We start from the raw sequence: 15,194 nt of genomic DNA, 5'->3' as shown, positions 1-15,194 counted from the left end.
ATATTTTAAAATATTTATAATTATTTTCTATTTAGATTACCTTTTATTAAAAAAAAAAACTCATAATAAAAGGTAATTTGTGGTAGTGTCTAAAGAAAAATTATTTTATTTTTTATATCAATTAAAAAATATTTTTTATATTAATAGTTTTGTCTAATTAAGTTTTATTTTATTAACAAACTCATATTAAATAAATAAATAGGTAATTTGTGTTAGAGTTTGATAGAAACTCTTTTTATATCAACTAATAAATATTTTTTATATTAATAATTCTTATCTAATTAGATTTTCTTTTATTAAAAAAATCATAATAAATAGATAATTTGTGTTAGAGTTTTATAGAAACTCTTTTAAAGCCTCTTTTTATATCAATTAATAAATGATTTTTTTATATTAATAGTACTTGTCTAATTAGATTTGCTTTTATTAAAAAAACTTATAATTAATAGATAAATACGTAATTTGTGTTAGAGTTTTATGGAAACCTTTTTAAAACCTTTTTTATATCAATTAATAAATAATTTTTTATATTAATATTACTTGTCTAATTTGATTTTCTTTTATTAAAAAACTTATAACAAATAGATTAATAGGTAATTTGTGTTAGAGTTTTATAGAAACTCTTTAAATATATCTTTGTTGAGTGTGATAGAGTTTTATTGAAAATAAAATAGGTAATTTGTGATAGTGTTTTATAGAAATTATTTTATTTTATTTAATTATATTTTATTTTTTTAAGAAACTTATAATAAAATCTAATTTGTAGTAGAGTTTTAGAAAAATTATTTTAGAGAATTAGATTTTATTTTTTTGAAAAATTCATAATAATAAATAGATAAATAGAAATTTATTAGGTATATTTTAGAGTTTTATAATGTATTTTTTTATAAAAACTATTTTCATATCAATTAATTAATATTTTTTTATATAAATAAATAAATATTGAAACACTGAAAAGATATATAGATAAAAACTCTTTATCAATTAATATAAATAAATATTGAAACACTGAAACTCATTTTAGTGTTAATAATTGTATAGATATAGATAAAACTCATCAATTAATAAATATTTTTTTATATAAATAAATAAATATTGATAGACCTAAAAATATAGATAAAAAGAGTGATAGACCTAAAAATATAGATAAAAACTTTTTTTATATCAATTAATAAATATTTTTATATAAATAAATAAATAAATACTGAAACTCTTTAGCAGAGCTTCTGCATTTTAATCTGGAATTCTAGATTTCAAAATTTTCAATTTATGTTCTCCATACTCATTCTTCCGTGCCTTTATTTATAGGCTTCTTGGATTAATAGGATGTTGATATGTGTCATATCTTGATAATGACATAATTATAACTGGGCTGGACCGATTATATTGTGATAATTATTCATAAATTTTTTTAGTGTTTTATTGAAACTATTTTTATAAAAACTGTTTTTATATTAATAAATAAATAAATACTGAAATAATGAAATACTGAAATACTTTGCACATTTAATAATAGTATAAATATATATTATATGTTATGAATTAAAGAGGGGAGAAGGAAAATGCTTTGAAACTTTGACAACCTTATATATTATCAACTGTTGTTCTCTCTATTTTTTCTTCTCATATCATTTGTAGACATGTACTTAAAACTATACATTAAAAGTATAGGAAAAAATAGTTTTATTTATTTTATTTTATACATTAAAATCAAATTTAATATTGTACAGTTTGGCCCCCTAAAGTAGTGTTGCTGGTTTCACCCCACCGAAAGACAATAGAGCGAGTAGGTATTGAACGGATTTTCCTAATAATTGAATCTAACAACTACAAAAACATCATACATCTACTTGAACCTCTATAATGACAACTTCTTCATTTGGCCTCGTTTGTTTGAGTGTAAAATATTTTTCAACGAATTTTCCTAATGATTGAATCTAATAACTACAAAAACATCATACATCTACTTGAACCTCTATAATGACAACTTCTTTATTTGGCCTCGTTTGTTTGAGTGTAAAATATTTTTTGTATTTTCTGGTACTTGATTGTCGTAAGATGTTTAGGAAAAAAAAAATAATACGATTAAAACTTAACAATAATAACTTATGCATTAATTTACGATAAGCTATTTTATACACCTTACCCGATGGACTCGACCTAGATTTTTGCTAAATACAGAAAAATAAAGTTAAAAAACATATATTTTACTTGAAAAAATATATATATATATTTTTCGAAGTAAATATTTTATGAGAGGACCTTTAATACCATAACATGTAAGAAACTAGAGGTGTTTTTATTTCGATTGTATATATGGCATTGTCGTGTTTTCCGAACAGGCATGTATCCCTGTAGTAAAAAAAATCATATAATAAGAACAAGTAGAAGTCCTTACCTGCAGGTTTGGATTTTTTCTCTAGTGGACTCAAGTTTTTAAAATGGTAGGCTCTTGTATCCAATCTAGGGTGGCGGTATAAGATACTGTGCTTGATGGTACGGGAAGCAGCAAGCACATGAGAAGGTGTGTTTTCATCAATGTCTTCGTGATTTATAAGGCTTTTGGCGAAGGAATTTGTCAATATAAATTTGATTACATTCCTTTTTTTATGCTCTGCTGCAATGTGGAAGCATATTCCGACCTTTGTTGTTGATCATGTCCCTCTGGACAATGTGAGAATAGTTCTTTCATAATATCTACATGACCTTGAGAAGCTGTTTTATGAAGTGCTGTCACATTGTCATCTTTGTCTGTAACACGGTATGCCGTGGATTTATCCAAATCAAGTATTTGTCTGACCGCCGATAAATGGCCAAGCCATGCCGCACATTGAATTGGTCTCCATCCATAGACATCCGCTTCCTTGCTAAGTGATGGCGTCCACCTGTATAAAATTCTTACGCATTCTAAAAGAGAACCTCATATATATAATTATCAGCTCATACTACAAAATAAAAACAAAATATTATATACCAATAGAACATTTTAGGAATCCTTGTTCAATTCTGTACTAAAACATGATAACTTGAGCACAACCTTATATATATTTGTGTTAATTTGACACGCCTATGGTTTTGTAATTTTTTTTTATTCTCTTCTAAAAGCTTTAATATATAGATATAAAATAAAACAAACTACAGATGGAATATTTAGTTAGAGACTCTACCTTGGTCATAATCAATAGTTGCTGCGTGTAAAGCAGTTCTCTCATTTGGGCCGATATAAGCAAGTGAATTGCAATTTTTTAGAATTTTGGACACAATATCTGAATAACGTCTCTGGGTAGCAGGTAAAGTGTGAGTCTCCTTGGCATTATTGGAAAAATGTAAAAAACTGGGGTCTTCTTTCGTCAAAATCTCAACCATATCAACATGATTATTTCGCACATCGTACAAGGCCGTGTCACCATCCCCATTCATCACCCTCAACATCTCCATGGTAGCTCCAACGCCGCTTTCAAGGTCAATGCTTTTGTCTCTTGTGTTTGGCCTGAATCTCTTACGCATATATTCTTTTCATTAGATTTAAGTGATTATATAAAGCAATGATTTGTTGTGGGCTTTTTAAACTGGTTTTCATTAAAAATGAAGTCACTTAAATTATCCTGAAAGTAGTTTATAACAACCACAGTAGCCCACATGCACCAAGTCCTTGTAGTATATTTGAAAAGATTGCCATGCATTAGGGACATTAAAGTATTTCTCATCTTAATGACCCTCCTAAATCTGATGTTCACACATCTATTCATGTGTTCCATTAAGTTTAAGCTTATTAATCGAAGATTAGTTGGGAACTAATTAACCTAGTTTTCTTTAATATACGGTCTCCTCAATATAATAAAATATAGTCAATGGCTAGCCAACTCCTCTTAACTTATACACATCTATTCAACTAATCCATTATATTATTTATTTGGGAATTGGGATCAACATTTCATGTGAACCAACTTTGAATTTTTTATTTTTTATTTTTTTTCATAACATGCAAGCCTTACAAGGTTTTCTTCGAAATACAAACATTCGTTTGACACCGTAGAAACACAAGAAGTTTGTTTTTCGAATAACATTTATTCAACAAATTGTAACATGGTCAATTAAAGCCAAAATTGACATCGCAAGTTGGCTGTCATTTGGGTACGTAGCAATGATAATTTTATGTGAAGGCATCTTTCTTAGCAACCATAGGATATCTATGATCAGGCTTAACGTCGTCCAATATCAGCTGGGCTGTTGGGAGCGACGGAAGCATACGAATACAAAGATTAAATAAAAGTCAATAAAGTAATTACACATAAACACAAAATATACATGGTTTAGTTAAAATCGTCCAACATCCATGAATGATAAGAGATTCTGTGAGATATAAATTTGTAATTGGTAAATTTCGTTATCAAAACAAGTCCGATCGAGTTATAAATTTTTAGTTCAATTTGTCAACAATCAAGATCGGAAGAAAAATTGAAAAAGTGATCGTGTTCATACTTCAATACACTTCGGGGTGATGAAAACAATGTTTTAGGAATGTAAGAGAGTGTGTGACGACACTTTGGAGTTTTAAAATTGGTGTTTCTCAAGTCTGGCTATATTTCTTGAACTGATTCAACCACCCTAAACCAGTTCACGTGTCAATGTTGTTTTCCTCGAAAATTCAATGGCCAACTTAAACTGGTTCAACCACCTTGAACCGGTTCAAATGTCAAAAATTATTTTCTTCGAAAACTCACTGGCTAACTTGAACCAGTTCAATCACTCAGAATCGGTTTGAGGTCTTCAAACAATTTTCGTAACTTCGTTTCTTTGACTTGTTTTCCAAGTACAATTAGGTTTTCAAAAGTCTAAAAAAACATGCTTTCTTACTTAGTATTTCATGGCTTTTTGCATAGAAAATTCTGATTTAATTGAGAGCCATCTTTATGAGATTTTTATTCAGAAAATCAATCTAATTTTTCTGATTTTCTTTTTGAGAGTACACACATAAACGCAAGAGTGATTTAGTAGTGTTGTTCTCTATCTCATTGGAATTGGAGCACAATTGAAGATTTAGAGATTCCGAAAAGCAGAATTCATTCATTCTTCATCAAATTCAAATTTGAAGAAAATGGGTAATGCGATCACACTTTAAAGGGGTCACAACATTCATGGAGTGTTGTTTGATCTACCTGTAACCCTTCTATACAGATCAAGAGTAAATCTAAGGTCGAGAGTTGTTGGACGGGGGAGTCGCAAAGTCAGGGAAGCTGACTTATATTTTTAAGGGGGTTGACAAAGAGTAGAAAAGGCTAGGTTATGAAGGTAGCTTGAGTAGTTTGATTCTTGTTCTATGAATAGTGCTAGCCTATCTCTAATTTGGCAAGTGTATATATATCTATCACCGTTAATTTGGTAATTAAAAAGAACATAACCATTTATTATTGGTCTACATCACTGGTTAAGATGGTGTACATTATCACTGGTGAGAACTTAAGCATTGTCCTATTTTTAATGCAACCATATTTAATAGGCTACAAGGAATCTTAATCTATATAAGAGAAAAGATGCTTGGAAGATTTTTTAATTTTTAATTTTTATTTTCAAAGGTTAGATAGATATGCTTAAAACCCACATAAACAACAAACATTTCATATCCAATGTATCATTATATATAATAATAATAATAATAATAATAATAATAATAATAATACTGTAATAATAATAATATTGATGGAACACATGAACAGATCCGTGAAAATGAGGTTTTAGACCTCGTTAAAATATAAAATGTGGGTCATGAAAATGGTTTAAAAAAAGACTAGTTTAAATTGCACCTGCGAGTCTTCAAATAAAGTTAATTAACTGACAGAAGAGGCAGGCGCTTATGCATAGAACTGGCCAGAAACAGCCGGTCCAGTCGCGTGCACTTGCTGGTTTTTTTTAATATGAAAAAACAAACCTCATCTTTTACATCGTGCAATTGGTAATGTGCTCCCGACGTCACTCATCCAAACCTCATCTTCTATCAATCTACCTTAGATGGGACAATTTTTTATGTTTGTTGGTTAGCTAGTTAATACTTTAACAATACAAAATAAACAGAATTATAATTATCATGAACTCACATATTATATGTTTCTTGTTCGGTATATAGATTTCTCAAAGCAAAGTTTGGTGGACTGCAGGAAACCCTCAAATATACCATCCATTTCGGAGCTTTAAGGATTCCTTATGGCACCGAATCATCCGCGTTTCGGACCCTTTGGAGCCCAGGTAGGAAATGAATGGAATGATGGAACACACAACGACGTAAGGAAAATTAAAATACGCTATGGTGAAAAATCAGTGATCTACTCCATCCAATTTCAGTATCTGAACCGAAAGCCAATATGGAATGACCAGCACGGTGAAAATGGTGGAGATCAAAAAGAAGCATTGGTTAGTCCCTTCGAAAATTTGCAATTTGAGCTATCAAATATGTGACTCATACAATTTATTATTATTATTATTATTTTATTTTTGTACGTACTTCTCATCTTTTGTACTTCTCATGAGATTTTATTTTTGCATCTCGATTTTTCACTGCCTATATCCTTTTATAAAATGAAAAGAAAAAATGAAAAATCTCATGAGTTAAGACTACAAAATTTAACCAAACTAAGCCACGTTTTAGCGTATATATATAGAGTATAAAAGTGTTTCTTTTATCTATATTTAATTATTAGTTATAAGAATAAGTAAATCAGTTAATCCCTTCCTTTGATTAATTATAATTAGCTATTACCACTACATTTGGCTAATCTAATATATATATATATATATCTATCTTTTGGAGTACTTACCCACAAAATAACAATCCTTTACTTTTTAAGAGCAACCAAGACTAGTTTTGTAAAGATTGATCTGATTGTTGTGGTGGTGCGTATATATAGGTCGAATTTCAACAGAATGAACATATCGAGTCAATCTGGGGCTACTATAGTTCAAATTCTGGAGTTGAATGTGTTCAATCTCTCACAATTAAAAGCACTAGCGAACAAACATGGGGACCATATGGCACAGAGAAGGGAAAATATTTCAAAATTCCATCCACACGTAATTGCAAAATTGTAGGATTCTTTGGATGGTCTGGTGACTATCTTTATTCCCTTGGAGCGCTTTTCCATCTCTCAAATGCACAATTCATACGACGCAAAATTGTTGGGCCTCTGGGAGGCTACAGTGGAGTTCATTGGGACGATGGTATTCACAGTGGAGTGAAGAAGATTACCATATGGGCCGAAGAATTCGTTAAATCCATACAAATTGAGTATTCTGGCAATAGTGGACCGCTTTGCACGCATGGAGAAATTACTGACGGAAACCCTGATCCGGTTAGTCCATTATATATATATATATATATATCTTCCATTTTATATTTGTACATACAAACACATATATTTCATTAATTGGCTAATTAAGCGCGACACATATATATATATATATATATATATATATATATATATATCGTTTTGTTAATAATTTTGTGAATCGGACTCTTGTAGATTCCATTTAACGAAGACAATGGATATCTGGTTTCCATCGAGGGCTTCTATAATTCGGATTCTGCAATAGGTGCGATTCAGTCACTCACATTTCATACCAGTACAGGAGAATCACATGGACCTTTTGGCACTGAAATAGGGAAACATTTCAAGTTTCCATCACCAGCTTCTTCCAAGAAGATTATTGGACTCCATGGAAGGTCCGGTCCTGATCATCTTGAGTCAATTGGTGCATATTACGAACCAGCTGATAACTTCACACCTGTTGGACCAGAAGGTGGGAAAGGCGGAATTGGATGGGATGATGGCAATCAGTACAGTGCGGTGAGGCAGTTAATAATACATTCAGATCATGACAATGAGCACAGTGCGGTAATTAACTCCATCCAAATTGAATATGATGATGAATTTGGAATCTCCGAGTGGTGTAAGAAACATGGTGGTGAAAGCAAAGAGGGTACCAAACCCACCAAGGTTAGAATAGCCTGTCTCTAGATATACTACATTACAATTTATGTTACAATCTACATACATACATACATTAATTTCTGTATCGAAAGTAGTCATTAATTTGATGCTTATTCATATTTTATATACACATGCTCTTATATATGCAGATCTTGTCGATACCAACAGCATTAATTGTTTATTAACCTGTTTTGTCAATTATCTTAACTCTTGCAGTTCATACTAGACCATGACGAATATTTGACTTCAATTGGTGGGATCGTCAGGCAGTATGGTGATGTTGATTGTGTTGTTTGCTCCCTTACATTTCAAACCAACAAGAAAACATTTTCAACAGTTGGTGTGCAAGGAGAGGTTAATAGTTTCGAGCTTTCTGAAAATGGTAAGAAGATCATTGGATTTCATGGGAGGTCTGGAGATTGGCTTGATTCCATCGGGGCACATCTTGGGCCAATTTAGATGACCCATCCAACCTTTGAGCCACTTTATAGCTGCTACTTATGTATTAATTAGACCAATAAACCAGTGTTTGCATGCATTGGATGTGTGAGAATAATGGATGCTCTGTGTTGTCCCTACTAAAGCTAGATAGGCCAAAGTAGTGAAGGCAACACAAAGTTGCTTCCAAGTGTGTGATTTTATTGTGTGCTAGCTACATACGCCTGTATGTTTGGTTTGATGTTGTATCCATCTTGTAAAAATATGTTGTCCCTGATTTTGTTTATAAATAAAAGTTGGTGTGTTTTAATATTACATGCAACTTCTTTGTTGCGTTGTGTGATTTATATATTATCTTTTTACATCATATATATCTTGTATAAAACATCAATATGATGACTTTTTTTTGCCTCAACTTTGTTTCTTCCATGACAAATATTAAAAACGAAAACATTATTCAAACCAAAAAATTAATTCATAATTAAAATAAATATTTGGATATTTTTAATTTTTCAAAAGAAGTTTTAAATAAAACAAAAAATGGTCATATCCACATAACTAAAAACATATGCAAGGCGAGGATTGTTTTAAAAATTTTGTTCTCATAAAAAAATATTCATGCATTGAATAGATTATTTCACTAAACTATTATAACTCTAGCATGGCTCTCAAACTTGCCCGCTGAGCTTATAAGAAAAAACAAAGGAAATCGAAAAAACTTAAATGCTCTGAAAAAATAATTAATAATCATCATTTTCACATTTTAATTCCAATACAAAATTACTTTTCTTGTATGAAATTCCAAAGACACAAATTCTATACAAACGAATACGAATTTCAACCGACTCCTTGTATATTTTTCGCCAGACTCCTCGTATAATTATCAATGAAATGAACTTATCAATTTTTAAAATTTTCTCTTTCCTTTCTAGTTGTTTCTACCTAATCAAACAAAGTCTATATAAGTATGTGTACAGTTATAAAAGCGTGTTTGTCATCTATTTGTGTTATAGACATCGATAACCTGCCATATTCAAGTCTAGCCTTTTTAGATATATTGATTGATGCCGAATTATTTGTTGTGCCATCTATATTTACATATATTTATATGTTTAGTGAAAGAGAAATGGTAGGTTTTAATTGATAGACATTTGAATTATTTGAACTGTCATGTTTCTAGAATTATCTTTTTAATTTCCAAGGTTGTTCTTGTACTGGTAGTTGTGTTTTTCTCTGCTCTGTTAAATAGTTAAATATAATTGTATATGCACTTGTATTTATTTGGGAAAGATTTGTATTATTTTTAGTACTCTAAGTTGACTATAACGCTTTACCATGACAGTGTATCATTTAGAGAAATATGAACAAGAATAAAAAATGTATTGAAAAATATAAATGCATGTTCTATTTTAAGGAGTCTAATTTAAGATTATGAATTTTAAAAAAATATGATTGTAATTTATTTAGCTACGTCCCAGCGGCAAGCTTATCTTTGGCGACTTCAAGCTTCAAGCTCCAAGCTCGGCGACTTCAAGCTTCAAGCTCCAAGCTCCAAACTCAGGTAACTACAACCTCACCTCGTCGCCCCACCTCGCCTACCCCCGCGTCGGTCCGGCATGAAGGGTAGTCACCAGGGGTTTACTCCAGCGAGCTGGTGCGGCTCGAGGCGGAGCTTGTGCACAAATGGCATAAAACGGTTATCCATTTTTGGTCAATGCACTAATTGTTCTGTCCTGGCTCTATAGGCTTCAATCATTGACTAATATTCCATAACCAAAAAAAACATTTTGCAAGTGAAACAGAGCGCAAAATAGACCACACATGCATTCTCCTCAAATATCATCGTATGGATAACAAACATAGAGAATGGTTACCTTGTCCAAACAGAGATTTCTCAATGGCTCACCATTGAAATACTTCAGTCCTCCGTCACCAATCTTCACTTGGCACAAAGTGGTGTGGTTTAAGCATCACATCCCTAAGCATAGCCTCATCCTTTGGCTGGCTGTAAGAGGAAGGCTTTACACACTTGATGCCAAACCTATCCTGTACAAGCACTACACAAATAGGTGCTACCTCTGTAAGGCAGATTGGGAGTCTATTGATCACATTTTCTTCAAGTGTGACTACTCCTCTAACATATGGAAGTTTGTTCAAGAAGTGGCTGGGTTCTACATCAGACCTAACAGCTGGAATGACATGATCCAATGGTGCTCCACACACTGGTTATCAGCAGATTGCTTAGTCCATAAGCTGTTGTGGGCAGCTGCAGTATATTTTATTTGAATGGAAAGAAATGCTAGAGCCTTTAGTAACCAAGCAACACCCTATCACAGCCATGGTTGTTAAAATCGCGATTCTGAGTCGTAGAATCGCATGATTCTACGACTCAGCTCTTAAAATCGACTCAAATCGGAGCAGAATCGCCCAATTGGTAGAATGATTCTACGACTCAGCTCTTAAAATCGACTCAAATCGGATCAGAATCGCCCAATTGGTAGAATCGTACGATTCTACACGATTCTACCAAAATGTGTGTTTGGGCGGGTCTTTATACTATTTGGTCTTTGGGCCTTTATTCTTTTAGTTGTTTGGGCCAAAGCCTGGCCCAAATTTTGTATAGAAAGTTATTTTAATTTACCAAATTATATATTTAATTATTTATTCTATAAATCATAAAATACAAAACCTACTCTATTATAGAATTAGAAAATAGAAACGGGAACCCTATCTCAGAGAGGAGTGAGGACTGAGAGGAGGCGGCAGTGCAGAGGCTGATAGCGAGCAGATCGGAATCATCGGATCCATACAGCAGCTTACAGGTTCGACCAGGTATGTTCTATATTTATTTTCTTCCTTGATCAAGAAATTTCAAGAGTTTTCTCTAATCTCTATAACCCTTCGTAGCTTGATTATTCTAAGATTGTTCTAACCTTGATTATTCCTTGATTATTCTAACCTTTTATCTACTTGTTCTTAGAAATTATTCATCATGTTCCTGATAATCTTTTGCATTAATGGTTTAATTTTAGTTTTAATTTTAAGTTCTAACTATCTTTTCCAATTTCTGTAGTTTTTGTTTTAAGTTTACCTGGCAATTTAAATTTTTATCACTATTTTTTAGAGCTTTTACTATGGCTAATTGAGCTCTAGCTGAACTGCTGTGACCACTTCTATTGAAATTTATGCAATACTTGGAGTATGAACATCATCTTTAAGTTCTGGTAGATGTACTCTTATCAGTTGAATCCATATAAATGAAGACGAGTTTGCTATGTTTTAATATGTTGTTCATAAGATATGGTGTAGCAGTTGGCATGGTAATATTTTTTACTGCAAGAATTTCTTTGATGGCATCTCGCTCTCTCTCATTTTCTGGTTCAGTAAGTTTGTTCGTGTTATGTTTTATCTTTACCTGCATTTCATGCTCTGTTTTCTGTTGCTCCGTTTGTCTTTCACACTTGGAATTCCAAAAGTCCATTTCCTCTCTCTCTCAGATTTACTTTGATACTGTATCATGAACGAATGGTAGATCTCTCCCTGGTTCTTATCTAGTTGAAGGGTTCAATGATGACTTTATGGACATGTAATTTTAGTTTCTAACTTTGGAGAGGGATGAGTTAGGATTTGAGATTTGTGGACTATGTTATTTTGTGTCACATCCTCTTGTATTTATATTCAAACTTTGGAATATTTTCTTTTACTTTTATTTATATTCGGACTTTAGAATATTGCTAGGATTTGAGATTTGAAGTCATGGATATGTAATATGGTGTGTTTTGGCCTTATTTTGGTTATATTTTACATATCTTATTGTTTAGGAAGTTAGTTTCAATTATTTTTTCACAATTTGGTAGAATCTTACGATTCACGATCCGATTATACGATTCCGATTCTACGGAGCCCAAAACGATTCTACGTAGAATCCTGATTTTAACAACCTTGATCACAGCATCATTGCACAAGTTAAAAACTGTGTGAGAGCCAGACTAGCAACACTCAAGTTAAAATCCAGCTCTGACATGATGATGATCAACTCACCCTCTCAGCTACAATCTCTCTTTCAGCAAGGATGTTACACACCATGTGGACAAACCTTGCTCCTACCCTGAGCTATGTTGATGAGAAGGCTTTATTGGAATGCTGCTGTGAGGCTATGTAGTCATTATTTGCTGCTATTTGCTGCTGTGAAGGTGGTAGTTTGAATGGATGGTTTTACTTTGGAATATTTTGTATGTAGCAGTTTCAAAATTCGTTTTGGTTGTAACCTATTTGTTGTTGGTCTTCCCCATTTGGGGCTCACTGTAAATTCTTCATCCTTATATACAAGCTTACCTTTAACGGGGAAAAAAAAAAAAAAAAAAAAAAAAAAAAAACATAGAGAAGATATCCAAATAATCCGCACACAAAATCGAAACCTTTGTACAAAGATTATATAATCAAGGATTAAATGGCATTGTTCTAAGCTTTTAGTAACATCCCATGATGGCTGGCCCCAATTTTCTAACTTCAGTTTCAATGACTGAGTTTCCATTGGGATGCTTGTTGGCTGTAATTTCAACCAACTAAATAATTTCTAAGTGAAGAGAGGAGAGAAACAAATATTGTATTGTATTGAATTCTTTGTTATGTTGATATCTCTTAATAACAAATCCCTTACACTATATATACTATTATCCCATAGACCTTTGAACTTTCCAAGACAATTCTCAACCACACACATGATACGTGCACTCACTTGATACATGTACACACTTGATACATGTACCCACTTGATACATGAATAAACCCAAGATGCACAATGAACATGCATGGCATTAATTTATTTTTAACACACCCCTCTTAATGCCATGTTGTGACACCCAACAATTCTCTGAAGTATTCAAACTTATCTCTTGGAAGTGCTTTGGTGAAGATGTCCACATCTTGGTCTTCGGTCTTGCAATACTTGAGTTGAATCTCATCCTCTTCCTTTTCTTCTTGAATTTATTCCTTGCCACTTCTTTAATTGCATTTTCAAACCTCTTCAGCTCAACAACACAAAAATTGCAACTTGTATACACATCACGAAGACTTTTCATTCTTCTTGGAGTTGAACTTGGAGATGACAAATTTGAGTTTGATGGAGAAGTTGGGATTGATTGTAAGCTAGATACGGGAGACATTTCTTGTGGAACTTCGAGAATATCTTCATTTTCATTTTCTTGATTTCCTGATTCTTCATTGAAAATGGGAATTTGATCTTGAACTTTCTTCTCTTTCCAATCCCAAGCAGCCTTTTCATTAAAGAGAACATCTCTACAAATAATAAATTTATTCTTCTTCAAATTAAAGAGTCTATAGCCCTTTGATTTTAAGCTATAACCCACAAAGATGCATTTTTCAATAGCTTCATCAAGTTTGTGCCTCACTTCTCTTAGAACATAAGCAAAACACATACACCCAAAAACTTTCAAGTGGTTCAATGATGGCTTCATTCCACTCCATGCTTCAAATGGAGTTTTATTCTCCACCGCTTTTGTTGGACGCCTATTCATCAAGTAAATAGCCGTATACACGGCTTCACCCCAAAATGATTTAGGTAGCCCTTTCTCATGAAGCATTGATTTTCCCATCTCAATAATTGTTCTATTTTTTCTTTTTGCCACTCCATTTTGTTGTGGAGTGTACCCAACCGTTAATTGCCTCTCCAAGCCAATATCTTCACAAAAATTTTCAAACTCATTTGAATTGTACTCTCTACCTCTATCACTTCTTAACATTTTGATAAGATGGCCACTTTGCCTTTTAACAAGCTTTTGAATTTTTTTTGGAAATAGAGAACACATCTGATTTTTGTTTCATGAAATAAATCCATGTCATTCTTGAAAAATCATCAATGAAAATAATAAAATAGTTGTTACCCGCTTGAGTTGGTGTTGTCATCGGTCCACACACATCGGTATGAACAAGCTCTAATGGTGCTTTAGCCCTCCATGCCTTCTCTTTCGGAAATGACTCTCGGCGATGCTTGCCAAGAGCACAACCTTCACAAACTTCTTTAACTTCTTGTATTGTTAACAGCCCATACACTATGCTATTTTGTTGTAAATTCTTTAAGCTTTGGAAATTCAAATGGCCAAGTCTTCTATGCCAAAGCCATGACTCATCAACAACATCCATCTTCAAGGCCATATTTTTTAAACATGAAAAAGTGAGAGGAAAGCTTCTATTTTTGCCCATTTGATTTTTGCCACAATATGATTTTATCCTCCCTTGTCATAAATTTTGCAAGAGTCCTCATCAAAATGAATGGAGTACCCATGCTCTACAAGCTGTTCAACACTTAACAAATTCTGCTCCAAATCCGAAACAAGTAACACATCCTGAATATGCTTTCTTCCTTTTTTTGTCTCTATGGCAATAGTACCTTTTCCCTTTGCTTGGACCAAGGCACCGTTTCCTATCCTCACTTGAGAATTTGATGAAGAATCAATCTCCAAGAATATGTTTTTATCTCCGGTCATGTGGTTACTACACCCATTATCAAGAAACCACACATCATCATTTTGTTCCGATGTCGAGTGACAAGCATAAAACATGCTCGCTTCACCTTCTTGCTCTTCGGAAAAATTAGCTTGCTGATTTGTTTTCAACCGGCAATCTTTTTGAACATGTCCAAATTTCTTACAATTGAAACATTGAGGTTTTCCCCGAAACCAACAATCTTTGTCAACATGGCTACTTCTTTTGCAAATTCCACAATTTTGTTGAGTGGACTCTATATTTCCACTT

General features: G+C 32.5%; 1 protein-coding gene across 1 annotated transcript; it reads left to right on the top strand.

Moving 5' to 3' along the window:
• The first annotated feature begins 6,201 nt into the window (after positions 1-6,201).
• LOC132271618 (jacalin-related lectin 34-like) lies at positions 6,202-8,735 on the top strand. The gene is made up of 4 exons (XM_059773066.1): positions 6,202-6,408; positions 6,903-7,343; positions 7,515-7,988; positions 8,199-8,735. Exons 1-4 carry the CDS (start codon positions 6,202-6,204, stop codon positions 8,439-8,441), a joined length of 1,365 nt encoding a protein of 454 aa, XP_059629049.1. The 3' UTR covers positions 8,442-8,735.
• The last annotated feature ends 6,459 nt before the right edge of the window (positions 8,736-15,194 follow it).

This window comes from Cornus florida, unplaced genomic scaffold (assembly GCF_030987335.1).
Source record: "Cornus florida cultivar Cherokee Brave unplaced genomic scaffold, ASM3098733v1 CherokeeBrave_3.0.0_Hap2_Chr01, whole genome shotgun sequence".
In the NCBI taxonomy this organism is placed as follows: domain Eukaryota; kingdom Viridiplantae; phylum Streptophyta; class Magnoliopsida; order Cornales; family Cornaceae; genus Cornus; species Cornus florida.
This window is presented reverse-complemented; position numbering and strand designations above follow the sequence as displayed.